The sequence below is a fragment of the Atractosteus spatula genome, chromosome 7 (assembly GCF_055471065.1).
Source record: "Atractosteus spatula isolate fAtrSpa1 chromosome 7, fAtrSpa1.hap1, whole genome shotgun sequence".
In the NCBI taxonomy this organism is placed as follows: domain Eukaryota; kingdom Metazoa; phylum Chordata; class Actinopteri; order Semionotiformes; family Lepisosteidae; genus Atractosteus; species Atractosteus spatula.
This window is the reverse complement of record NC_142712.1, coordinates 8,917,487-8,945,312: the sequence shown is the minus strand read 5'-3', so window position 1 is coordinate 8,945,312 and position 27,826 is coordinate 8,917,487. Positions and strand designations below refer to the sequence as shown.

Below are 27,826 nucleotides of genomic sequence, written 5' to 3'. Positions count from 1 at the left end.
CATTGTTTCAGCTGTGGAGTCTGTCACACACCTGACGAAGGCTCTGCAGCGAAAACGGTGTGTTTCCTTTCTTCTCTTTTCAGCATGGAATAAACCTTTACTTTTTCCTTTACAAAATGGGAGAACCAGTTCCATTTGATAACCTCAGGTAGTTTCTGTTGTTCCTATTTATATCCACCTTCATTTCATCATGTTTTTTCTAAAAATGTGCTTTTGCTCAATGGAAGTTGTAAGCAATAACGACAATAACACGTCCATCTAACACAGCTCTACCTAATCACCATACTAATGGAAATTAGCTATGTATACATTGAACCCAAACACTTGAGACCAGTTGTGTCGAGCATTCTTTCTCCACCTTGCAGATACCCCTTTGGAATGGGGTTCGAGCCTCCTTGTCCTACGGCCAGGATAATACTCATTAACCATGCGGGTTAGGCCAAACCTGTCTTCGCCAAGTATTACAAACTTCAAAAAGCACTGAATTCTTTGATGTTGTCCCTAGTGAATTGGCTTTTGCATTTCAGTATCGCATCTTGCTCACTGCAAGCCACCTGACCTCATTGGTTAAGTCCTGCTGCATTACACTGTTATGAAAGAACTTCATCCAATAATTTTTGTGTCACATTGTTTTTGTTTGCGTCATGAAGGCATTCCCCATGTATGGCTTTGCTTTTACAATGCATCGCAGGTTAAGCAAAACCCAAACAAAACCACTTCCCTCTTATTAACACTGTATGGCAACATTAGCACAGCACGCCTGTGGTGTTTGCTGAAATACAGAATGCTGTCAGAATTTTTTTCACTAAACTACTTTCGCCTGTAGATCGAATGTAAGAGATGTGATTAATCACCATTGCCCTGAAAATAACAGGTGAAGACTTTTAATATTTTAACATTGAGATCAGTCAGTTAAAATTTAAGATTCAGTTAAAACAAAGATAATTTCCAATCTTAATGCATGAACGACAACGACAGTCCTTCGATAACACTAGTGAATCTGGGGTGGGGGCGATTATTAGTTTAAAATCCATTGTAACACTTTCAGTACTTTAAATACACACCTGACCCACAGCAGACTGTGGCATAGCTTTAAAACCTGGCGTAATTTTTTTGGGATTTTTTTTTTTACGACGTAGCCCTGCCTCTTTTTCGCGTTTCCTCCTCTGGTGTTACTGACTGAGAGAGCATTAGTCCAAAAGCCGAGCTTAGAAAAGTGAAATCCGTATTGAAGCCTAGTGCCTCGTGGGAATTTTAAAACTCTCGTCTTTCCTTTGGGAATTTCAGCACTTCATAATCTGACCTAGTTATTTCCAGGACTTTTTTAATTGCTTGACAAAAGCCTTTTGAGAAGATAACTGGCAGTTTATTAAAAAAAAAACACTGCAGCTGCACATTTATGAAGCTTTGGGCACTCTCGGTCTATTTTGGACATATCTGAATAATAAAGATGAAAATCACTGTGTTCTGTGTCTTCGTGGCAGGACAGTTGGCGATTTGTTTTTTCGTGTCATGCGGTGAGTAGGTTACATCTAGTAATGTTGGCGATGAAAAAAAAAAAGGTTTAGCATAGCCTATCACAGTCCGAATGAACGAATTATGTAAATAAGGGCAACATATGTTTATGAGCAAGTTGACAAGCATGAAAATATTTTGTCTTGGTTTGTTTGCTTGCTACCGTTTGGCAGCAGCATTTTATGTCAGAAATCAACAAGTTAAATGCACGGAGGGTTTTACTAAATGTCTTCGTTGTGTTTGTAGGAAAATATCGCGGCCTGCCAAAATTTTTTTTTAAAAGGAAGCTAATAATTTAGGCCCACGACATAGAGAATGGAGATGCTTAAAATCTAAAAGCGTGTACTGTTACCACCGAATTGTAACACGTTGTTATAACACAGATCTTTTACCACTTGGAAAAAAAGTAAGGTATTTATCTAGCGTATTAATAGTGCTTCGTTGTGTTTTTTTTTTCAGTGCAACTGTAGTGTGGTTCTGGTTGAACCTGTTTTGAACTAAACGCCCAGGTTGTCACATGAAATGGGGACGAAACCGTGCCTTTATAATATCATAGTCTGCTCCATGTAACTGATTTATTCTTTCTCTCGAAGCCAGTGGTTTATACAGCACTGCAGCCACGGGAATCATAAACACTGGAACCTGTTCTAGGCTAGTTCAGAATTTCATTGTTTTCTCTGTGCAAATCCATGCAGTGATCCTGTTCAGTATTTGGTCAGACATGGCCAGATGTCCATTCCAGATTGAACAATATTGTGTAACATTTTATTTTCTAATTGGAAATGCCTGGTATAAAAGATCTTAAGTAAGCTTTGTATTGTGTGATGTGTTAAAGTGGCAGTTACTATTTGTCTTGTGCTTGCTTTAGCAGATCATATGTTGTTTATTGTCTCGAATTAAATCTAATCCGTTTCTTCTTTCCAGCATCAGATCAGTGCTCCTCATTGACTGACTGCCAGTCATGCTTGAATCAAACCAGTTGTACCTGGCTGATTTATTTAAATGAGTCAAGTAAGTATTATTCTGACTACAACCTATCATCTCAGGCTCATTTGGACATAACTGCTGACTTAAGGTGACTTTATTGTGCCTTTATTCCGTCTAAGAAGGAACTTGAATGCTTCAGGAAATAAAAATCTTGTGCATATTTATAAATATGCTCTAAGCATTTAGCCATCTGGTTTCATTATATGATCCAATAATACTTAATTTCTGATTTCTCTGAATTCTTTTTTGCATCCAGCTGTTTCTTACATGCATAGAAACTTACAAAATATATGGACAATTCTAATAAACATTGCTATAAATATTTAGCAATGTATATAACATTACATAAAAGACATCAACCCATACATAGTCATTGCCACCACTCCTGCAGGAATTCAAACAGCTCAATAAAAGTTGTAAGCTTACTTTATCTGGTTTTAGAGGCAATCATAAATTGGGGGTGTGAGGTGGGATGTGCACATTGCCCAGTTCAGAAACAGTCTGATATTCTCAGAATTACTTAATTAACACAATCAAGCTGTTTCACAGAACCAGATTAGCAAAAGTCTCAGGCTAGCTCCCCTAATTTAATGTTAAGTGGTTCATGATCAGTGATAATTAGGTCCTGTGAAACCACTGGGAAATGTAATGTGTATTTGGATGGATTTCTATACCTTTTTTTCATGTTTTCTATTTCTCCAGTCAGTTTGTGCCTTTCATAGGTACATGGTGCTCTGGGGCTTTTGCTTGATAAATGTCATCATTAAAAATCATTAAACCAGCTTTTCACATGATTTGGGGTCTTTTGGACTATGCTGACAAATGGTTCCAGTTTGTTAGCTCTACCATTGCATATCTGTATCACAAAAGCTTTAATTTTAAACAATTAAAAGCTTTAAAATGTTTCTTATATAATCTACAGAGGTATTTTTGTTTTACATGAGAGGTTTTTGCCATACATGTTCATCAGAGGTCTCAGTTGAGTCATAAGTGTATCTGTAAACACAGTTCCAATCAATAAAAACTCTTTATGTTGACTTAATTTTTATTCAAAAACAAATGTTGGATCAACACAGGATCCAAAAACACGTCTCTTTTGATTGGAGTCTAAATAATTGCTCGAGATCCTTGGACTTGATTGATTTCTGAAAGGTACCAGAGATAGTGCTGAAAGACACCATCCTTTGTTATTTCTGAAAAAAGCGTATAGTTAATATTCCATCGTTTCTTAAGGTGCGCAGGTGATGTACAAGTAAATAAGAAAAATATAATAATAAACTATTTTATATAGCACCTTTAAAGGTGGCTTCTCAAAGCACTTCATGGAATGATAACAGCAATAAAAATACCCAAGATGTGCACAATGAAAATACACAATGAGAGGAGACGGTAGATGAGGGGTACTGAATACAGTAGGAGCAGAGAGGTAAACAACAGAACTAGATAAGTAAAAGCCCTTCTAAAGGAGAAGGTTTTGAGTCTAGATTTGAAAAAGTTTAGGGAAGGGAATTGAGATTAGATCTAGGTAAAAAATATGCCATGTGTGTTAGTGCTCCTTTTAACTCTGCGTCTTAGATCTTTGTAGTTGTTAAAGGATGAATGCCTTGTGTTTATAGGTCCATCCTGTAAGAATTACACCACGCCTGGTGGGAAAAATCAGAAGTGTACAGCTGAAGGCAAGTAATTGAGAGAGAATTCTCTGTTCTTCTCTGCTTTATCAGGTGTCCTTTTATCATCTTTTTAATACAAATACATTTTCAGGCATGTATGCAGAAGCTGTTTAAAGATGCCTTGAAAGGTTTGCTCGGCACGTGTCATTACATCGACTCAGTCAGCTCTTACTTTAGAAAGCAGCATTATTGGTTTTTATCAAGAATCAAGAAACTTTTTTTTTTTCCTTTTTGAGGCTTGTAACTATACTTTTTTTTCCTGCTGCCATATATTGAAATGTCAGGAAATCCACATCCTGTCAACATCTTTATCTCAGGAGGAAGCTTTTGCTTTTTATTTGCAAAGATATATTTGTAGGTGTTTTTCACAGTCTGAAAACTCTTTGATGACAAGCTGTGTAGTGACATTCTCACTCAATACATATATTAGGTAGATAAAGTTATGGATGTGCTACATAGGGACACTGTGTAGGCAATATTGGAAAAAGGTTGTTCAACAAGTTACACTCTCAGTTACAAACTATGACATTTTTGTGTTTTTTCCAGCAGTGCTTTTGTTTTGCACAAATTTTTAAGTTACTAGCGTTCACAAAATTTGTCACATAAAAAAACTAAAATAGTGTACTTGTGAAATTGCGGTTGTATACATTATGTGTATATATTATATTGTATGTTATTTAGTATAGTTTATTTTCAGATTTTAAGAGTGGAGAAGTTAGGGCTGTGGATTGGAACCCTGTTGCTGTACCCGTTAGCAAAAGCATTTTATCCACACTGCTCCTGCAAACCAGCTCTATAAATAAGATAAATTAGTAATTTGTATGCTCAAATTCTCTGTGGTTTCCCTTTTTGGATTGTTTTTTTGTACTCTAGCTTCAGAAATGTTCATATCTGAGTTACAGCAAAAAAACCATCTTGGTTTTTCATTTCTGCATTGAAGCTTTCATTTTTACACAATCTCCAAAATCTCATTCTGTGTCTCTAACCTCAGTTTATGCATTTTTTTAATTAAAGACTTTTTTCAGTGTTCAATAATGAATATTTTGATCAGGGAGAAAAAAATAACTTTTGTAGCCATTTGTTCTTCCTTTGTGCAGTGTGTTATGGTTGTAAGGGTTTTCTGCATATTTGTGTTTAGATAACAAAGCACCTGCTGAATCCCTTTTTTTTAAATAGGAATAAAGTAGACAGGTTGCTTTTTCCAAGAACAAAGGTGTTTCTAAGGCTCTCATCCATTGTCTTTGGGGAAAAGATTTTAAAACAATATTCACTGGAAATGAAAAAGCGCTGAAAGTCAGAGAAAATTAATTTGTACAAGCCGAAACCCGCTGACGGACACAAAAAGAAAGTGTACCATTATGTATTCTATTACAGTCTGACCTGTTTTTATCTCATCATTCAGGTTGCAGGAGTTGGTTCCAAGTGTAAACCTTCAATGTCATTGAATACCTCAGTCCTGTCCTCTCATTGTTTTAACTTTTAGCGTTTTCTTTACCTCCACACCTTTATTCTCTATACATAAAGCTCATTTTTCTCTAATGTAGTTTTCTTTTTCTGAAGAAAGTGCACTTCACCCTAACTTTTCTGTAAAGTGTTTTTGTGGGCCAGGACAACCAGTCGAAATCATAAAGTCTGTTAAAATCTAGTGTAAACTACAGGAAGACCCACTATTGCAATAATAGAAACATATGTAATATGTTTGTAACATATGTATTTAAATACATATTTAATTTAATTTTTATATATCTCTTTCTTCCTAAAGTGCATTACTCTTTACAGTATGCAACTTCCCAAACTCTGCTTTTTTTAAGTAACATCATTAAAATGACTTTTTTTTTTCAGATGAAGGAGCAGCTTTGAATTTACTAGGTGAGTAGTTGAGAAAACATGTTTGGAAAAAAATTGGAAGGTGGGGGACTTTTAGTGCAGGTGTTTGTATGATATGGGAACTCTAGTACTTGTCAGTGATGATGCAGAATTTAGAGGAGTTACCACTTCGTAGGGAACCTTATGGATAAGGGATGAATGCTCCAGTTGGGGGTAATGTTATTAGTGATTCTAGTTAATAAAGTTTAATTGCAGTGAATCTAAAGAAAAGCAATCAGTTTTATTTCTGGGCTCAGAGGAATGTGCTATTCTGACAGGTTACAAGAACTGAATCCTTCAGCAGCAGCATTACTTCTTTCAAGACACGGCAGGATGAGATCAATCCATTTGCTACTAGCAACCAGCTAAGCTAGATAGGCTAAATGGCATTCTCTTATTTGCAAGCTGTATGTTCTATATATAACAGTAAACATTTTCAGCTTCTTTTTGATGTCTGTAAGGGAAACGGAAATCAGTGGGGTTTTTTTTTGTCTTGCAGCTCCTAACAGCACAGTGACGCAGAGTAAGTATTATCTTTCAGAATTTCATTAGCTATATTTTCCTAGACAGAAATCTAATCCCCCTGAAGCCATTTAATATGTTTTTACATTTTCTTTGGAATGTTTATGAATTGTAGTCGGGCATGTCTTAATTATTTTTCCAGCAAGTTCTTCTGGAATGTTATTTTTTAAGCATTGTTCTTAAATTAACATTACTGCAGCTTTTGACAGTATATAGGTGTAATTTGAAACTGGCCTGTAATAGTTTAACTTTTGAAATTGTAACAGAGTTTCTGATTTGCAAAAGATCTTGTAGAAATGACTTTTTTTTGTTTATCTGTTTTCTTAAACAGCTACGACATCTGTACAGACAGCTCTGACCAATATTTCTAGTGCAGTAGGAAATACGACAAGTACCTCTACCACTACCACAACTATGACTACCAGCAGTCCTCTTAACACCTCTGCAGGTAAGCCTTTTTTAACATTTTCAAGTGAGCTCACACCTGAAATGTTGTGGTTTTTCTTACTACTGTTCAGCATGGAAATAACCTTTACTTTTTCCATGGTACATTTTCTTTCTGCAAGCCTCTTGTTTCAAAGGAAATTTATATCAGATTTTTTTTATTCTTCTTTCTAGCTGTACCCAAAACCACAGCTGTCACTCATGAAGGTTCCAGGTTTGATGCTGGGAGTTTTGTAGGAGGCATGGCGTTAGCCCTGGGCATGACACTTATTCTGTTTTTGGGCTACAAGTTCTCCTGCTACAGGGGAGAGGTACAGTACCGCACCATGTAAGTATCACTTGTTTTAATTACACTAATGAGAATTACCTTTTGCATGCAGAACCTAATTTTGCACAATAATTTTCTTTTCATTTAGCGTTGCTCAATTTAAGGAATGCATGCATTTTTTAAATTTTGTGAATGGCCACTGATGTTTCTTAAAATATGATTTTCAGCGAAGAGCACGATGCCATAATTTAAGACTCAGAAAGGAGAAAACGCCGAAGATCTTTTTGAGCACCTTACACCAGGCTTTGAAGAAGGACGGTCCTTTTATGCAGTTACAGAAAGTCTATTTTTGATTAGAATGAGTGAAATGAGTCTTTTAGTGTTTATGCACTGTTGTTTAAATGTGTATATACTTGAAATCCGGTGTATTTGTTCCAAAAATGCACTGGTACTGCAATGTCCAAATGTGCTTTTTTGTAACTTGTGATTTCATTGTAACATAGCAATAGCTTTTCAATGGGGCAGAGTTGAGTTTTGCTTTTTTTCACACCAAAAATATTTTGTATATTAACCCTACAGTATTTCATTTAAGTAGTTTTTCATGCTAGGTCCTCCCTTCTCCTTTCATGATTACTGTGGTGTTCAGCTCCACAACAATTTTAAACATCATTTCTGTCACGACTTATACTTTTGGTTTTTCACCACATTCAATTAATTAGCAACATTTTGAAATCCTGCCTAAAGTGCTATTACAGTTTTGTAGTGGGAGTCCTGGTCTATTTTAAATCTGAGAAAGTGGATGATTCAATAACTCCTCAAATGCCAGCATTACAGTAAAACAATCTTATATGTTTTATGAGGTATAAACTCTATATTAGAGATCTACTGTTTGCTGAAAGGTTTATGACGAAAATGATATTAAAAATTCTATACAATAATACATTCCATTTACTATACAAAATACTATATATACTGTATATGGCTCTTAGCCTGTCATTGTATGGTAGTTTAATAAGGTAAAATTGCATTTCTGTTACATGTATAAGTTTTACTCACTTGGGTATCTAATGAGTTTTCTAGATCTCCTTTGAGTGTGAATATAATCTGCTGTTTGTGACACAGGTTATCAGAAAATGCAGCATTTGGATTTGTAAACCAAATGCAGACTCGTTTCAATCAAGTCTGTTAGTGTGATATTTAACAAGAGCACAATGCCCAATAAACATCTCCAGCCGTTCCAGAGTTCTTCCCATCTCTTCCTTTAGTGTGATTAAAAATCGTGTTCTACATCATTGATAAACCTAATTAGGTAAGTTAGACTTTCTTCTGCTGTGGATATTTTCAGTCATATCTATGCCCAGTTTTGTTTCAATGAAGGGCTCTTTAATGGTTGTTCAGTTTTATATTTGGAAATGCTATTTTTGGGAACAGTGAGATAGTGCAGTTAGTTAACTAAAAGTTAAAACAATATTGAAGTGTTTATAAAAAATATCATTGTTTTTTTTATATTGAATCTTAATGGATTAATTTGATCTAATAATTTACCAATAATTACCATAATAGAAGTTTCAGTTATACAGCATCATTGTGCCGTTTAAGGGATTTCTTTTTCATGCTTCATGAAACACCTGGTGCGTTTTAATGTACAGTGGATTTGAGCCTGTTTTTGCACAAGTACTGTGCAACAGTGACGTTTTGTACAGTTAATATATACAAAATGTGGCCTAGGTCTCTAAAAAGAATGTCTGTCAAAGCATGCATTTCATACTGAGATTAAAGGGCTGGTGATGAGTTCTTCTCTACTCAAAAGAGTGAAATGTATTTTATATTTCTACAGTGGTGAGGGTAAGAAATCTTATTTTAATGTAGAAGAAACATTGTATAGAAAAAAGGGAAGTGCAACATAACTGAAAATTTTCCAAATATAAATATAAAAACCTGCTGTTTTTTCCAGTGTGAACAGAAGTGGAAGGGGTTAATGTATCTTGGACTGAACGGTTTTGTCACGCTTTTTGTCAGCACATTCAGATCTACTGAAAATTGAGACAAGTGTGATTTTTGAATAAGCAGTTTGACAATCTGTATATTGGTGAAAATAAATAAATACTGGCTTTAAATATTGCAATCAAATGTTATAACATTTTGCCAATAAAATGTTTTAAAAGATTTGTTAGCTTTGTATGATTTTTTTTGTCAACTCCATGTCAGTGATTTAAACCAGGTGCAGCCGGTAAAGATGCTAATCTTCCTTAATGCTTAATGATAAATCTGTTTATCTCTTCTCTAGTGTTCAATCAATTTATTTCAAGGCACGTTTCCTGAGATAGAAAACGTACTGATCGTGTTTTTTTCAACAGCTTTTCACAGATTTGCAGGACATTTCCTTCCACTTTTTGTCTCATTCTTTTAGTTGTGCTCACTCAGTCACTTTTATTGGGTTATTGTGCCTTAAAAATTACCTTTATGTTATTAAGTGTCTTTCTCTAGGAAATACTGCAGGTAAGCAGAGAAGTGTTTCCATGCATTCAAATGAAATCTAAGGAAATAATTGTGAACCCAAATGAATACCATACTTTATTCAAGCCTTCTTTAAAAACCTCCTTGAAATCAATGAAGTATCTCACTCGGGGGTACAACAGCAGTACCATCCAGTTCAACCTTATGGTTATGAGTCCAGAGCCTGTCCCAATTTCAATAAAGTAGTGCAACATACACTTTGACTTAAAATACAACTGTCTGAGAGGGATGGTCTCTCTCCCCCTCAACGTCAATTATTTGTTCAAGCTTTGATTGTAATGTTGACTTTGACAATGGGATTCTTCACGATAAGTCTACTGTATGCAGTACCTAGTCCTACAGTGTTGCACATTAGTTCTGATTTATTCTTTGGGAAAATAGTTAAGTATATATAAACCTTTTTCAATTGGCTTGTGAAGGATGATTAAAATGTATTTAGTTATTAGTTATTTGTGGACATTTTGTGCACATGTAAATATAACTATTAATATTCAATTTAATATCCTCAAGAAAGTATTATATGCCCAGCTGTTTTTACTGAATTGTTTCTTTTTTTAGCCTGTCAGTGTCTTTCAGTGGCTGCCATTAAGATAAACCAATCTTCATAATATTCATTCATAATTAAATTGTGCCTTATCAGCACACAATATCAAAGTTGTGTATCACTATAATATTGTCAGTCTCTCTGAAGCCTGCAGTCTACACATGAGAGTAACATTTCCTCAGGAGAATGTTTATCTGCTTCCTTTGGTCAATAGCATTGTAGTCCAGTCTGTGAGTCAGTTTTCCAGATATGAAGTACATAATGAGAACCAGCCACAATGCCAACCTTGAAAATGTTTTTTTTTTACTGGAATGCATCAGATTTAGAGTGATTCTTATTTTAACACTATATGTATATAATTATTTGTAGAGGCATGTGACAAGGAGACTGATACTGTAATTGTAAACAGTAGTAGCTTCTGTATTCACTTATGTTATGTAAAATTGTAAATTGTAATTGTAAGATTGTAAATGTATTATTTATTATTAAAAACTGCACTTCCTTCTTTTGGTCTGATGTGAGTCAGCCAATTAGTATACAGGAGCAATGTAAAACAGTTTCAGTTTGTCTTTCCATGGTTTGCTGTATGACTGGTATAGGCAGTGGTCTGAGATGTAACGCCCTTTTGAATGGCTGTGTAGTGTTATGACCCGGAAACTTTCCATTCCCATTTTCATGAGCATCTAGAAGGTTCCACGTGAAGCACGACCCACAGCTGAAGCAGGATGTGAAAGATCTTGGAATATACTTTCTTTCTCTGCTGCATCTATCTCCCGTGTTTCCTTTTGAGATCTTTGTGGTTGCAGGAAAAGTACTCTGAAGAACATGAAGCTCTCAGAATAGACTCAATCGAAGCTTTGCACGGTAAGAAGCTGGAGTTCAAATATTACTACTAGGTATTTGTGACTAATTTGGATAGTGAACTAATTTCCTTGTTTACATACAGTACGTGACTCACTTCTGGTTTATTTTACAGCTGTGGTGTATACTGTAGTTGTGGGCTTTTGTGTTCCGCGTGCTGCTGGCAAACAATCGCAAAATAATTATGCTGTATTTGGTACCTCTCTCTAGCAAAACAGCCATCTTGTTTTATATCAAGCTGTAGAAGACTGCTTGCAGGACATAACCATACGAAACTTACAAATGCAAAGTCCCGAACCAGTGTGCTTTCCTTTTTACTGTCCCACCGGCACAAATAAATGTGTAAAGGCCACGTGTGATTTAGTCATAAAGTAGAAGAGTATTTCCACATTCACGACTGCTTTGATACTTGGCCACCAACTTTACAAGTCTTGAAGGATTATAATGTGAAGCAATAGACGACGATTGCTGAATGTGTGCAAGCCCCGTTTTTCTTTTAACGTATTAACTTTAACATTTGAAAGGCTGCCATCAGTTTTTCAGCAGTTGTTTTTAAAATTTGAGACACAGCTTTAGTTTATTGTGGAATATGGCTCTTAATTTTAATAATTGGACATTCAGATATGCTTTGAGATGAACCCCTGAATGCTTAACATAATACCCAAATATCTGTACTATAGTAATATTAATCCACTGCAAAGGCAGTTCTTTTTCTTATTACCGTAGAAATGTAACCCTACATGTAGCAATGCTGTGCTGCAATAATCCTGTTCATACTTTAGGATTTTTGTTTCATGAAGTGCAAATGTTTCAAGTAACATCAGAACACATTGAGAAAAAAAAACGTATTTGTGTTAAACTGTATATAGCTGTATGAGAATTAGACATGTTCGGACATGTTCTGTGCTGTGCAAAGTGTAAGCGCGCCATTTTGCTGTCAGTATGAAAATCTACAATATGTTTGCAGGGAAAACATATGGTAAATGCAAAACTGTAAATTCATCATAGAATTGTTTGTTTTTTTAAAAATTGCAATGTTTTAAAATACTGAATCAGAAATTGACATGGATAGCTAAAATATCGAATTATATAAAACATATTTGACTGGACAGCTTTGGATTTAATAAACTTGAGAAGCTATACAAAAACAAAACATCTCCCATCTTACACCTCAAAAGTTGAGATTGACAAAAATTGAAGTTTGCTGCTCCCTCAAGAAACAAAGCTGTTCCAGAATAATTGTAATTTACCTTTTAACCTGGTGTTTAACTGGTGTTCTAAAAATGCTGACGAAGGCTTAGGTGCTATGTAACAATGGGCATCATGAGAAAAACCTAATTACAAATGGAAACAAATTTTCAAAGGTTTGCATTTCCATTAGATCACTTCAGTTTCCAAAAACAGGAACATCTTCAGATGCATTTATGCATTTTAACATTTCTCATATCAAAATTATTTTGGGAATATTTTGTGTGTAGTTACATTACTTTATCACTGGAAGTGTGGTGTTATTTTAAAATAATGTGAGCGTTGTAAATTTGGAATAAAAAGTGCAAAGAAGCAGTGGTTAGGACTCTAGACTTATAATTGAAAGGCTGTGGATTCAAGTCCTGTGTTAAACACCGTTGTTGTACCCAAGAGCAGAGTACTGTAGCTGGATTGCTTAAAGGGGAATTACAACGCTATTTTTATATTTCAGGGTTAGAAAGAATCAGCATTGATGAATGCATTTCAAACCACAATAAAACTAAAATGTAGACGGTAACTTGTAAAACCTCCAATTGAAATCACAAAATAGACAACAATAGATCATGTTGGAGCATTTATGTGGTGAAATCTCTACTGCACAACCTGTATGTATTCGCTCCTACATCGCAGTACATTAGTCCTCACAGTGACTAGTGAACAGGAAGAGTTGCTATATGTCACAATTAACACAAATTCCACTAAAGCTTTACAAAGATTGATAAATTGCTTTTTATATTAGTATTACACTAAAATATTCATCATGGTCAGATTTTATGTATTGTGCATACAATACTACACAAATATGCTACCGGCAAGTCATTGTAAAAGGCAACTTGTACACAGGGGAAATCTGTCTCAAGACTGGGCTTGCTAGTATTGTTTTTTCTGATTTCTGGTTCCCACTCCTAGTGTCTGCTCATTTTCATTTGAGATGGACTCTCAACTGCTAAACTAAAGTTAAAACTTCACTTTTTTGTGCTCCTTAAAAAGGTTAAATCGGGAGTCCAATTAAATAAAAAAAAACAGCAGTAAGTGTGATCATATGGCCCTGAAATGGATGATCTTGCATGGAGATGTGCTTGTCAGCAGCAGGGGGCAGCAGTTAACAGCTTTGTAAATAAGTATTCTGCTATACTCCAAAAAAAAAACCCTGATACATCAGCTAGTTTACCACCCAATGACACTTTTAGGCAATTACTACAGACATGATTTGGATATAGAATCCCTTTTCAAATTTTTAGTTTTGCTTTGGTGTTATCTGTTCCAACAGAGCAAGGGGATATAGGTTCATTCCTGGAAATCAAAATGTTTTGTGGACTTCCGACACCAATTGTTTGACCAATATCCTGTATTCTTACCTTGAGACCGCTGAAGATTTGAAATCTAGATGATTAGATTCCACATGAAAGTACAAAATATAGATCAAAACCAGAAGGGACTAAGAAAAGGTCTGTGAAGTTTTTAACAAATGTAATTGTTTTTAAAGAAATGTACTGTAGCATTCTGCATTAGTATTAAAAAAGGTAACATTACTTCTAGCAGTGTTGAGGACATGGGTGTGATTGGGTATGTAACAGTAAATGGGTAATAAATCAACCTCTAAGCCAGATGAATCAGTGTTATCTTTTAACATTAGACTCACGTGTGTGCCATTCTGGCATGCCAGGTAAAAAGCACATTAGTGCATCTGATTCCTGACACACACTGTTTTCTAAATTGTAGGTAAAGGAACTGAGCAGTTATGGAAACCATACTGGTATTCACCTATTTTTTTTATGCTTTAACAGCACAGAGGACTGAGCTGTTTGATTCGTTTCCCAATGCCAGGGGATTTCTGTCAACCATTTTTCCCAAAACTTCCATATTTTTTCCCTTTCGGATTTTAAAACATAATTTTAAAACATACTCTTAATCAGTGTGCTTTGAAAAAAATATCAAATACGAAAAACAGAAGTGAAAGGGATTAACCATTTCTCCAAATCCCTATGCTTTAACAGGTAAAAAGGCAACACCATACTGTTGGTAAGTAATTAATGATGGACAAATTATGCAGTTAAAGTCAAATCAGTTATGAAAACTTTTATATTGTCAGAACTATTCCTGTCTCATACTGCAAATGACATTAGATGAGCTCTTCAGGCTTAAGGGCTTCCATACATGACAGTGACATTCCAAAAAGTGCATTACTGATCCAAACGTCCTACAGGTACTTAGGAATACACCTGGATGATAAGATGGAGTGGTCTGGTAACACTGACGCCCTGTACAAGAAAGGTCAGAGCCAACTCTATTTTCTTAGGAAGCTCAGGTCCTTTGGTGTGTGTGGAACACTGCTACACATTTTTTATGAATCAGTGGTGGCAGTGGCCATCTTCTACGCTGTTGTGTGCTGGGGCAGCAGCATCATGACAAGAGATGCAAAGAGGCTCAATAAACTTATCAAGAAGGCTGGCTCTGTGTTGGGGCTGAGCCTTGACCCCCTGGAGGTGGTGGCTGAGAGGAGAATGCTGACCAAGCTCACAGCCATCATGAACAACGCCTCTCATCCACTTCATGGGACTGTTATTGGGCAGCGGAGCACTTTTAGCAACTGACTGCTCCAGCTACGGTGTTCAAGGGAACGTTTCCGCAGGTCTTTCCTCCCGGCAGCTGTCAGGGTGTATAACACTGCCCTAGGCTAGGACTATTAGCCCTTCATTGTACTTTTTGGACACTCAATCTGTATATACCTATGCACATTTTGCACATATTTTATTGTTTTTACAGTGACTCTGATCCTATTTTCACACACCTCGGTATTTATTTTTATTTATTTTATATTACTGTACGTATTCTAATTTTTGTCTATCCTGATGTCTGTTTTTTTTGCTTGTCTTGAGCTGCTGTAACACATCTATTTCCCTTCGGAGATCAATAAAGTCTTATCTAAGACATTAGATGGAAATGCTCAGAGCGGATGAAATGCACCCCTGTCTCATGTACACATGATATGCAGGAGGAAGAATAACGGCTCCAAAACATTTTTGCCGTTTTGACACCGTATCTCCAACATACAATAAGCATAGCTGCTACTGCTGTACTATTGTTTGCTAAATCTCATTTATGCTTTCATGTAGGTAGTGAAATTACCAATTTAAGAGGCTTGTTGCAATTTGGTATCTATACTCCACAAATACTGTAGCTACACATCTTAAATGAGCTAATTCAGCAGCCCTACTACAGGACAGCACATAAATACCTAATTTTGCAATTTGTGAGTTTAATCATGTATGTATGTGAAATATTAGTACCGGTACATTAAGACAGGAAAGTACGAACTGTTCCTTTTACGAGCCCTCTGCAAATGGGGCATTTGCGAAGTGAAGGGGCACATTCTTTGCACACAACCAAGTGTCCGCAGGGTATGAACACAATATTGACTTCCTTGTCCATGCACACTTTGCACGTGCGCTCCTCTTGAAGTCTCCTCAGCTGTTCCTCCATCGGCAATTCTACAAAAAAATGAAAGACGATGACACAGCTTTAACACAGACTTACTCCAAAGTGCTAGTCCTGAGAGTTTATGGGAACCAAATCTATTCCTAAATGTCTTCATAAATCTAAAAGATTCTGTGATATTCAGTCAGTGTTTGCAGGTTAAAAAAAAGAGAGAAATGACTATAATCAGCGTGTTTAATTATATCTTATAGTAAAAAATGTGCAACAGATACCTGCAAGTTCTGGACTCGGTGAAGAAGGTTCATTTGACTGTGCTGAAATTAAGAAAAAAAACAATAAAAAATACAGTTTTCTTGTGAGGCACAATTTATGTTAGGAGTCTTTTAGCAATGGCTTAAGGACATTTTTGGTAAGCATATTTCAAACGTTTCACTTTAAGAGAATAAAATTATGTTAAGCAATGATGTAAAACAAAAATGTACAAAAGCCTATAACACTTTTTGACTGAGAATATGGGTTGGGATTTTTTTTATTTTGGTATGTTTCAGGTTGCTCCAAATGACCTATAACCCTTGTCTTGAAATGGACTTAAACCAACTTTAACAAGACATTTTAGACCACTGGCAACATTTTTACGTACGTTAGGATGAAGAAGTGAAAACATTACCCATTAATTCTCTTAATAAGTAAACATCATTCTTTTGGATCCAGTTTCGGAACACTTCTGCTGCTGCATTCCCCTTTGAGAGCACAAGGTCAATAAGCTGGCTTGTCTGCTGTTTGACAGAGGTGCAGCTATGGATTGTGTCATACTCTATTTTGTGTATTACAGACTGCTCCAGTAAGTGATCCATCAAACTCTGAACACTCTTCAAGCGCTGTGTCAGAGCAGCACGATGTTTCTTCAGAAAAGTAAAGCCATCTGAAAAATACAATTTTAATACAAATAAACACATGAAGGCTCCAAAGGCTATCAGTCTTCATATCAGCTAACCCTAGCACTTATCATCAATGAGAACTGTTAAACCTAGGCAAACTAAAAGACGAAAGGGCTAGCCATACTGTATTTAAGTGCCTCTTGATTTTTTTTTTTTGCTTATTATTAGAGAAAGCCAATGTGAGTGACAAACAGAAATTAATTCTTCCTACCCATTTCATGGTTCTGAAAACAAACTGGAAACCATTTTAAGCACAAAACATACATTTTTAAAGAATTTAGTCACTTCATAATGCAAAGTGCATTGAGAACATACATCTTTTGATTTTGATGTATTTGTGTAGGCATTGTGTAAATACAAATGAGCATATTTCATAAAGGATGTGCTGTATATGGTTCAAAACATTTTCTTCAATCATACTTCAGAAAATAATACCCTAGTATGAAGCCAAACTATAGTCTGAAAGCAAGTTAAGTCATGTCTCGGCAAATTCTGCGGATTTTTTAAAAACATAAATCACTGGATTCATTCTAATTGAAGGAGTTGGGGAAATCTGTAAGATTTCACAAGGTAAAAACATTACTCTTCAACATGACAGCATTTTCATTTCATAGCTTACCACTGAAGTATGTTTCAGCCCATCTGAATGAACAAACTCCTGGCCTGCCCCTGGCTTAAATGACTGTGAATGTTTGTTATGCTATTGGCTGTATTCAATCTGTCATCTTTCATTTAATAGCTGAATTTAAAGTCAATTAAAAAAAAATACAACAAATTTAGAGACTGTTCCCACTGCAGCTCCAAAAAGTGAAACTTATGAAGCCATTCTGATTCAACTACAAACACATACTGAATCTAAAAAAAAAATCTTCTATTTGATAGGATTTACAATTAATGAGTAATTAAATATAAAATGTGAAGCCATTAATTTAAGTTTCTGTAAAGTATCAGCTTAAGTTTTATAAATAGTAATCAGACAAATATTCCACTATGTGAAGTTTCCAGACAAGGACTATAAACAGAAATGCAAAGCATATGAAAATAAATTACAGGACGTTAGAGCCTATCAAAAGACAGAGCACACTGGGGATTTCCATGGTGCTTACCAGAGTACATTCACTTCATTTGGAGGAAATGAGAACACTCAAAATTAGGTTACAGTTCAGCTAACTCCAAATAAATTTTCTATTTAGTCACAGCTTTGTCAGCTTACTCATTTATTTCCCAAGGAAAAACCTCCCCTGCTTTATGTATGAATAAGGAACAAGTCATTTAGACTGAATAACTCTGACAAAAAGCAAAGTTTCTAAAAGTTTCATTTTTTTAAATAAACCCATTTTTTTTTTTAGAAAATGGGATGGAAAACAATTTTAATGAACTGCTGGTAAATCTAAATAAGTTTTATATGCTCAAATTAAACTTTAATAAAAGAGAGCAGATAAACCACTTCATCATTCTTAAACATTAAGCTTTTAAAATTAAAAGTTCCTGCAGGAAAAAAAAGCTTCGTTAAAATATGGACTTCACCAGAATATTTTGGGGCTATCTGCTTGTCTAAATAGTTTCTAAGGCAGTAAAAATTGTTGTAGTGGTAAAAATTAGATAACTGTCAGGGGGTTGAACTGAAGCTACTGGGGACAAGGAAATGTTATTTTCTCTTTGGTTACAGAAGAGAGCTAGCATTCACTCCACAAATGCTGAAATGATTTGCAATTTACACTGCCATGACCTCCTGCTCATGGATCCATCTTAATAGTAGATCTTCTTATTTATATTTTACAGGAATGCTGTCAAGGTAGAAGTGTTCCCCTAATGGGAGAAGAAAAAAACTTGTGATCTATTTCGTGGTAAATTAGTCATTGAGATTAACTGTATATGTTGTAACTATGGTCAGCTAATTTATGAAATCATGAGCAACCCAAGACTGAAGCTGGCATCATCTGAGGAGTTATCATTTCATGTGCTTTATACCTGAAGCCAATTCTTCGGCAAGTCTCTCTTTCTCCTCTTCTCTTTTCTCATCCTCAGCATTTAGTAGATCGGACACAAGCTCCTGCACTGTTTTGTAGTTTTCTCCGCTGGTGAGGATTTTGCTTTGCACTGTTTGTTTCACAAGTGTGCGCTCAAAGCCCATCTCCAGGGCTGACTTCACCACAGGTGTGTTCATCATTACAGCATCTTCAGAACGCTCCTCTCCAAAACCAAGATGGACCACTGATCATGATACAGGTTTCCATTAGTTAAGAGACAAGCAAAAGCCCTCGGATCTCACTCATACTTTCCAAATACACTTACTTCAAATGTTGTTCTTCACAAAACGTAGTGAAACCTCACATATAAAACAGGCTTTCAGAGTGGAATAGGTGACATTTTCTGCCAGGAAATGTGCCAGATCAAACTGGCTGAAGCTCTATTAAGACTATCTAAATTGTTAAATGTCATCTTAAAAGTCTCAAATGACAAGCTAAGATGATTGCTGTAATCATATGTCCCATCTAAATTGATAGCACATGATGAACGTACTGTAACCTTTTAAACTTGCAAAATCATAATGCTGAGAGGAATTTTTTATAAAAAAACAGATAAGTTCTGGAAAACCCAAAGCCTATTTCAAAACCTGGTTTCACAGATAATGAAACAAACCTCGTGCATAAACGAACAAAGAAAACAAGGATGGAAATGGAAAAACTGAAAATAGTTGTTTTACTTTACTCATGTATAATAAGTATATGACTGACATATTATCCATTTATGATAGATAAGTTTGCTTATGTTACTCAACAGTTAATTCTTAGTAAACAGCTTCTTTATTGACAAGAAAATGAATTTAGTTCAATGAACAACACTGAAATAACCTGTTTCAGAAATGTCCTGGGACCACTGACTTCATGAATAAAAAAAACTCAAAAGTTTAAACGGGCTAAAAATATTTTCAGCTGTTTATGGGTTTCTACTTACACGAAACTGTATATAATTACACTGGTTTTAAGCACTGAAGATGTAGATATAAATCCCTTACACAACAATAGACTGCAGTCATTGGCTCACATGACTCAAGGAAATTTGAAAAGACAACTAAGTTACTGAAGTACAGAAAGCTCTGAGTACCATCTCATTTGAAAACCAGAAGCTTACCTAACACTACTGCAAATATGACAGTACGTTACTTCTGGAAAAGTGTATCCATCACTTTTTAGATCATTGCACATTAATTAATTGGACACTGTGCTTTGTTATTTAAACTGTTGGATCTGCAAATGACAGCACAAACCTAAAACTATTTTCAAAGAATGTACTGAGAGTGAACTGAAAAACATACTAGGTACTTTTTTAAGTGGGGAGATTAATTTCTGTTTTGTAGTCATTACCATCCTATATATGAACTGTTAATTCATTCTTTTCTATCACTTTTTCTAAGTTGGAAATTTTCCATTATCTTTCCCCTTAACAAAATCATGACTGATCTGGTAAGTTAATTTGTTTTAACAAATGCCAATATTTCTTCTATATTTGATTTATGTACCACATACCTGGTGTTTCAAACTCCCGAGCATTGCCCCCAGTATTTGTGATCAGCTAGAAAGAAAAAAAATAAAAACTTTTTGAGTTTCTAACTCAACATTATTAATTTTAATATTGATCTGAAATAGTTGCTTACCTGCTCATATAGACGAGGAAACCTAACTTGAATCTGGTGGACAAAATCTTGGCCTTTTTCTTGCAAGAGGTACTCACACCTGGAATTAATACAAGACAACAGGGAAATGTAAACCTTAGTGTCTTTTAGAATCAGTAGATATTGTTACATTCATGAATTAGACGTGTCCTAAGAAAACATCTTACCTTGGAAACCACTTAGCATGTTCTACCCATGGGTCATCACCCGATTCCCAACATCTCAGGCCACCATCACAACAGAAGCACTTGACGTCATCATTTCGACCTGGGCAAAGCATACATTTCACTTCTTAGAGATTTCAGAAGATCTACAGAAGACTTATTCATTCCATTTACAGTAATCTTCTTCAATCTCCTTTGGATTACATAGAGTAGAGTTAAATATCAAATTGTAATAAAGGCATAACAATGCACAAACTGTACATTTTCACTTTAAAAAAACAAGTCTTAAAAAACTATATAGAGCTGAATAAAACAAAGAAAACATACCATAAAATTCCCTGGCATACCTCCTCTTTAATAAATGAATGTATGACTAGATTGCTTTATAATGTATAAAACACCATTTGTTTCAAGCTTATCTTCCCTCAAGATGAGAAACAAGCTCAGGTAAATCACACTATTTGGTGCTTACCCACGTAGTAAAAACCCGCTTTTGCCAGCTGATCAGGTCGCACAGGAATTCTGGAAGGCCAGTTAACAAAGGTAAGAAGCCTCTCCTCACACAGCTGCATTAGAGGGTTGGACACATTGAGGGGTGCATTGGAAGGAATGGGCACGTTTTCTGTCCTGTCGCCTCTCACAAAACGGCAATGGGGATAGTGCCTCTGGTGTTCTGACAGGGCCCTGTCCCCAGGCTCCCAGTTGCTCAGCTGACCCCCACAGGTGAAGCAGGCCACCCGGTCGGCCGGGCCCAGGTAGTAAAATCCAGCTTTGGCCAGCTCCGAGGGGGTGATGTTGGTCAGGTGCCAGCTCTGGAAGGTCTCCAGCCGGTCCTGCTCGTGCCGCATGCTAGGCTTATGGCAGAGGGGCAGCCGCTGGTGAGACAGGTCTTCCACGCTGCGGGAGGTCAGAGGGCAGGAGGAGGACAGGCTGCTGAAGCTGTGGCTGAAATAGCCCACCTGCTCCTCCGTCTGCAGCAGGGGTGGGGAAGCGGAGGTCTGCAGGCTCTGAAGAGGGGAGAAGGCCGAGTGCGAAGAAGACAGGAGGCTGGCGCTGGATGGTACACTCTGGATGAAGGTGCACGTGGGAGACAATCGTCTGTGCCTCTCGGCGGGGCATTCTCCCAGCTGCCAGTTCTCTGCCGTCACATTGCAGCGAAAGCACTGCACCCTGTCCCCGACGCCGGTGTAATAAAAGCCAGCGCGAGCCAGGCTCCTCTCTGGGACAGCTGCGTTGGGGGGGAATTTGGCATAGGTAGAAATCCGAAAGAGTTCAGAGGAGTTGTCATAGTGTATGTCTGCTGGAGAACTGCTTTGCCACAAGCCCTTGAAGAAAGTGTTGTTTTTTAAGATTTCCATTCTGAAGAGAACTGAAAAGGGATGCCCTTTTCCAGGGAGAGAGTTGTGAATCAAGATAAAACCCAGGGACTAGTAAAGAGTACAGAAGAATGAACGTCAAAAGACATCTCTAAAAGCACTACACAGAACAAATACTCAAGCTGACTAAGAATTCCACAGAAAACTAAAATTGTTGCTTATGGATAATCTAATACAACAATAAAAGCTCTATAAAGCAAGAGTTCTCTGAATGTATTTTGCTTTTACCTTCAAAGAATAATATGAACTTAAGGAAACAAAAGATGGGCCTTTTTTTCTGTGATTTATGATGTGACTTACAGGAATGCGGACAAAGCAGAACATTACACCTTACCCATCAAGCAAACAGCACACAAGATGACTACTGAAAAACAAAACCAAAATCAATTCAGAAATACAGGTTTTGATTCCTCTTAGAAGTGGCAGACCTAGCAATTCACCACAAATACAGCATGTTGCCGAACCTGCAAACATAAAATAAGCAAATGAAAGGATTGACCTCCTTAGTCAACCTGGTTTGTCCTGTGCTTTATTAATCTTACTCCTATTTCTGCATCTCATACTTAATAACCTATTTTCTGATTTCATTACCATACTTTGACATGCAATGTCAAAACTAGGTACTATTTCAAAATATGCTGCAACCATAGCAATTTAAGTACAAATGAAAACAACTAGTGAACAAACAGATATAACATCTTTCCCTGGGTTTATGGATTCAAAACTCTCTCCCAGAATTGGACATCCCTTAGTATGGTGTTTAAGTATCCATGATAGAAATTATTTTCAAATAGAGAAATTGTAAACTGATAGTTATTTTTAAAACAAAAGGGCTTCCCGTGAAGAAAAATCGATTGTCCTTCTGATTTCAGTCTTCCCAAAATCTGTTGAAAGGAAAAGGCACAACTTAGGTAAAAACCATTACACCCAAACAATTTAGGAAACTGTCACTTGTAAACAAGTATAAAAAAGCTTTAAACTCTCATTTAGTCTGTTTACTAAGTAAAAAATGTCATGAAAAAAATAAAGAAAAACTACTGCTTTCTCAAGGGGACAGGAAACAAAAGAAAAAACAATTCCTTAACATCAATGTGTTTATAATTATCAACTGAAATGAATTACTTTACCGTCTGTATATGGACCCAAGGTTTTCCGTAAAAACGTATTTACTCTACGTTCAGTCATTGGAAAACCCATTCTGAGCAGTCACACAACTCTGTGTGAAACGAAACAGCCTTTGTTGCCGTATTTAATCATTATTTACGCTTCACATTACACGAATATTATTTCATTATATCGTCAAACACGGTTTTTAGTTATGTTACAAAGGTAAAACGTTAAATGAAATCAAGGATGTTATCATTACCTTGATGATTTTACAAAAAATCGTGAAGCTTAGTTACTTTAAAGCTGACAGCCTCCCATAGGCAGAAGCCATGGAGTTCATGAGTTATACGCCCAGCTACATGTATTACCTAATCCAAAAGCTTGTGAAACACAAATTCTTACATCTCAAATTTTCCCTGTGTGTTTTATAATTATTACAGTTTTAACAGAACTACCAGTAATCAATCTCTGAATTTAGAGAATGAATACCACTGAAATGAAAAAAGGTTGTTTTTTTTCGTGCAAATAGGAACCGTAGCATACACATAAATTCAGTTACACAACACCAACACCACCAATCCCCAAATCTCTGGTTTGGTGTTCTTAAACGCGTAATGTGAAGAACGGGGTTTTCGTCTTTATAACCGTTTATAACAAACCTTTAAATTTATTCATACGTGTATATATAGGTTTCGGTCCCTATATATATTATTTCCTAACAGAGGAAAAAAAACAATTAATTTTAATTGAGTAAAATTCACGTTACCCCAAAGCCAATCCTTCCTGCGCAACAAGGTTGAAGAGACAAATATGCAGCTAAAATAAAAAAATGGCTACCGGAAGTAGGTGGAGCACACTGTTGTAGTCATAGCGCAAAAAAAACCCCATAAGGTTGTAACTTTTTTTTACTTTAGGTTTTGTTTTCTTTTAAACTCACCTTGCAAGTCTTTGAAAGAAGTGAAAGCGGCTCTTCAGAAGACCATTGCGGCAATCTGAAGGACCAGCAATATGCATGTACAATCCGCTACAAGATACACTTCCTTCTGTGAAAGCAGAAGAAATGCAGTTATCTGTACATTAAAACCTATGGCCACCCAGACGAGAGAAAACGATTGTGTTTTAATATAACTTTCCAATCATTTCAATTACTTTATTTACTAAATAACAAAATATCGCCATGTTTCTATAGCATGCGACATATAAGAAACTGCGTTTAAAAAAACCACCCCACAAACAAGATGCAGTCTCGCCTTTAAAAGGCGAAATATGTAGTACTTACTTGCTCTGCTGTAGTTTAGTTTAATTCAGAAGGATCATGCTGTAAACTTTACAAGAAGGAAGAATTACAGCTGAATTTACTTCGGTTACTGGAAAATTCGTGCTTCCTACGTTGGGACACGTAAGCAAGTGAGGTAAGACCTAAATTAGTTGATGGGGATTTCCGTTGTTTCTGGGACTTCCCTATTGAATGGGTGGTCTAAGCCCGGTGTTTAAACCCCTTCTTATTACATTATTATCTATTTAAATTTAAAAAAATCTTTGTAGTACTCTATAAGCAGTAAAGCACTGTTCACCCTTTTATTCACATTTGTTCACTTTGTCCCTTCCGTTTAACGACCGGACGATGTATCAACAGTAGACTTGTGTCAAACCTGTTGTTCAGTTTGGTTTGCAGACAAAGCGTTTGTTGTACTACTACTACTGGGCAAATTCTTCCAGGACAGGGGTACCTTTAAAGCGGAGACGACGGCACCGAATATTTTTGGCGTACCCTCTCTTTGAAGACCTGGCCAAATATGAAGACAGTATGTCCAGTTATAATTCAGACTGAATTAAAAACTACACATCCCAGTTACCATGGTGGTGCTTGTGATCATTGCGTTTAACCAATGAAACAGGGCGAAAAATCAGCCACATGACTTTGGGGCTGAGTTTTGAAAGCTTAACCTATCAGCAACAAAGCGAAATCTACACGATAGGCTACCTCAAACTGTCAGTTACACGACTGTGTGTGTGTGTGTCGCTTAAGCCAATCCTATTTGGCATTTAAGTTATGGAGGCGGGAAGACGCCCCTCCCTCTGGGTGCCTGACTTGTCGCCATCTTTAACCGTTCCGTGTCCGAATCGCCGCAGGTACACGTACGAAAAATAGTTCATCCCAGCTACAATACACATAGATTTTTTGTGGTAAGAGGGAGCAAAACATCAGTATTTACTGCTAGTAATTAGTGTACGATTTATAGTTGAAATCTGAACCTAAATATAAAGTTAAAATCGCGACAAAGCAATGTAGGAAATGTGCACACAGAAATACACAGAAAAAATAAATCCTTTCTGACATCTAAAATCAGCTTCGATCAAGGTCTCCAAAACGAACAAGAAAAAGAGCATTTTCAGAGGGCAATTACGCCGTGTTTATGTGGAATAAGTGATTTATGAGCAATCTAATTTCTTACAACTAACACAACAATAACTAATAATAATACAGCTTCGAATGGCTGTTTTACAGAGCAAATAAAAACTAAATGACAAACTGGTTAAAATATATTTCTACACGGGCTCCAGAGGCGTGATACCGGGCAAGGAAAGGCTGTATTTAGGCACCATAAAAAGGCAGAATAAAAAAATATCTCAGATTAAGTATTGGTCTGTTATATCTCTTAAAGTAATGTGAAACAACAGTGCCGAACTGTAAGCAATAGGATAAAGTTAAATTAAACTGAATTTTAAAAGCGACCCAAGGGATTTTTCACAGGACAGGTAGTTGGCATATGCATTCTGGACATACTTAAGCCTGCTTAACCCTCAGAAGATTCCCCAGTAAATAAAGTGTTGCAATAGTTTACATTTGAATTGATTGAAAAATATAAAAATATTGAAAGTAAAAGTTATGAAAATAGCTAGTTCAAACGATGTTTGTGAGGTCACATTATTGTGAGCAAAATAATTATTCACCTTGCAATAAAGCAAATACAAAATGTTTATCTGCATCATGAAATTAATTCAGTTTCATTGAGTTATAAACTATAATTACCAAATTAAAAAATTCGGAATAAATTAATTAAATTGCAGTTCTGCATTACTGCAATACATTCTTCAATATTTTCTTTTTTATCCAGGACTGCAAACCACATCGTCATGTCAATAAAGCTCGTGGAGTTTGAATTATTGAACAGCCTGTCGTAAATTCAGAATACGGCTACTGCTGAAAACACACAACGTCAAGAATACAACCAGCGACATTATAAACGCATTACTAGTGCTTATTTTCCAATGCGGGTAAAAAGTACTCCTTTGTAAATTATTACGATGAGAGTTTTATCCACAGCGGGAAATCGTGTAAGCCCCCTAAGACAAAAAATCACACTGGGGAATTTACTTTTAGCTGTTGTGAACGTCGCTTACCTGTTTTGCCGAATATTTAACTATTGCACATGAAAATCAAACGGACTATTTCAAATCTACCGATGATGTAATGCCCGTCTACGGTGAACAGTTGTATTTATACTGAAATCTGACTTTTGCTTTTCAAAAACAAAAATGTAATAATCACGTGTAATGAGTGGCTGTCGCGTTATTATTTCAACGCAAACTCCCACAATGGCATAGCCATAAACCGAGCAGGTGTTTCCAACTGGTGTGTTGCATCCCCGTATGGGGTCATATATGAAGGAGGCGAAATAATTTATTTAAAGGTTTTTTCGAAATACGTCCCGAGTTTTTCCGACTATAAGGCAACGTTCTTTCCCAGCTATTAATAAAGAGTAACGTAAAATTCACCTTCTAATATTCCTTCTCCCGTCATTCGATATTTTACTCACTGGTTTGTATTTGCTACTAGCTGACAAAATCAAAGAAACAAAATTGTAGTTAGCAATGTCTCGTAAACAAGGTCTCATCCAGTCACAGTAAATAAAAACGGTTTAGCCTTTCATGAAAATTGCATTTACTTCGGTCGCCATTTTGTTGGATTTTTTACAACATGGGTCTGTTCGCTACGTAATCCCAATCCGTGCTGTTGGCTACACAGAAGCAGTTTATGCAGGCTCTGAATCTCACACTAACAAATATCTACTCAAGCAGCAATATTATTATGGAGTGAGACAAGTGACTTTGATAGAAAATTTGACAAGGTAATCTGTAACGATCCACGCTGCAATTTAAATACACAGTTTCGTTTAGGAGTTTGACTGTACGTGGAAAGTAACAATAAAACTGTTCAAGCCAGCAGCCATATCACCCTGTAACTCACAAGTGGCAACCCACTGAAGCTAAGCAGGTGTGAGCCTGGTCAGTACCTGGATGGGAGACCTCCTGGGAAAAAAACTAAGGTTGCTGCTGGAAGAGGTGTTAGTGGGGCCAGCAGGGGGCCTGTGTGGGTCCTAATGCTCCAGTATAGTGACGGGGACACTCATCCTTCGGATGAGATGTAAAACCGAGGTCCTGACTCTCTGTGGTCATTAAAAAAATCCCAGGGCGTTTCTCGAAAAGAGTAGGGTTGTAACCCCGGCGTCCCATTGGCCCTTACCAGTCATGGCCTCCTAATAATCCCCATCTATGAATTGGCTTCATTACTCTGCTCTCCTCCCCACTGAGTGATAGCTGATGTGTGGTGAGCGTTCTGGCGCACTATGGCTGCCGTCGCATGATCCAGGTGGAGGTGGAGGTGGAGGTGGTGGTGGAGG

At 36.5% G+C, this 27,826-nt stretch overlaps 2 protein-coding genes across 7 annotated transcripts; one reads left to right on the top strand and one right to left on the bottom strand.

Annotated features, from left to right (window-relative positions):
• Positions 1 to 1,066: 1,066 nt before the first annotated feature.
• On the top strand, positions 1,067 to 9,438 carry tmem123 (transmembrane protein 123). 2 transcript variants are annotated; one of them, XM_088921700.1, is made up of 8 exons: positions 1,067 to 1,517; positions 2,440 to 2,526; positions 4,119 to 4,178; positions 6,015 to 6,041; positions 6,538 to 6,561; positions 6,892 to 7,008; positions 7,179 to 7,332; positions 7,500 to 9,438. In XM_088921700.1, exons 1-8 carry the CDS (start codon positions 1,451 to 1,453, stop codon positions 7,522 to 7,524), a joined length of 561 nt encoding a protein of 186 aa, XP_088777826.1. In that variant the 5' UTR covers positions 1,067 to 1,450; the 3' UTR covers positions 7,525 to 9,438. The 2 variants fall into 2 exon arrangements, with proteins under 2 accessions (XP_088777826.1, XP_088777827.1); XM_088921701.1 differs by having other exon boundaries at positions 6,015 to 6,045; positions 6,500 to 6,561; positions 7,500 to 9,432.
• A 3,565-nt stretch (positions 9,439 to 13,003) lies between these two features.
• birc2 (baculoviral IAP repeat containing 2) lies at positions 13,004 to 27,123 on the bottom strand. 5 transcript variants are annotated; one of them, XM_088921697.1, is made up of 10 exons: positions 26,922 to 27,123; positions 24,079 to 24,184; positions 21,131 to 22,918; positions 20,662 to 20,761; positions 20,477 to 20,555; positions 20,349 to 20,394; positions 18,790 to 19,032; positions 16,548 to 16,802; positions 16,153 to 16,194; positions 13,004 to 15,933 (listed from the first exon to the last, which is right to left on the bottom strand). In XM_088921697.1, the coding sequence occupies exons 3-10, from the start codon at positions 22,014 to 22,016 to the stop codon at positions 15,740 to 15,742; spliced, it is 1,845 nt and encodes a 614-aa protein (XP_088777823.1). In that variant the 5' UTR covers positions 22,017 to 22,918; positions 24,079 to 24,184; positions 26,922 to 27,123; the 3' UTR covers positions 13,004 to 15,739. The 5 variants fall into 5 exon arrangements, with proteins under 5 accessions (XP_088777823.1, XP_088777822.1, XP_088777824.1 ...); XM_088921696.1 differs by lacking the exon at positions 26,922 to 27,123 and adding an exon at positions 24,421 to 24,550; XM_088921698.1 differs by lacking the exons at positions 18,790 to 19,032; positions 26,922 to 27,123 and adding an exon at positions 24,421 to 24,550.
• Between the last annotated feature and the right edge of the window lie 703 nt (positions 27,124 to 27,826).

Bases quoted from the DNA above. Each gene is read 5' to 3' on its own strand.
- tmem123 (XM_088921701.1), top strand. From the start codon at position 1,451: ATGAAAATCACTGTGTTCTGTGTCTTCGTGGCAGGACAGTTGGCGATT. The intron at 2,527-4,118 runs GTAAGTATTATT...TTGTGTTTATAG, and splicing joins GATTTATTTAAATGAGTCAA to GTCCATCCTGTAAGAATTAC. The intron at 6,046-6,499 runs GTAGTTGAGAAA...GATGTCTGTAAG, and splicing joins GCTTTGAATTTACTAGGTGA to GGAAACGGAAATCAGTGGGG.
- birc2 (XM_088921697.1), bottom strand. From the start codon at position 22,016: ATGGAAATCTTAAAAAACAACACTTTCTTCAAGGGCTTGTGGCAAAGC. The intron at 20,762-21,130 runs GTAAGCACCAAA...TGCTTTGCCCAG, and splicing joins AGCGGGTTTTTACTACGTGG to GTCGAAATGATGACGTCAAG. The intron at 20,395-20,476 runs GTAAGCAACTAT...TTTTCTTTCTAG, and splicing joins TTCCTCGTCTATATGAGCAG to CTGATCACAAATACTGGGGG.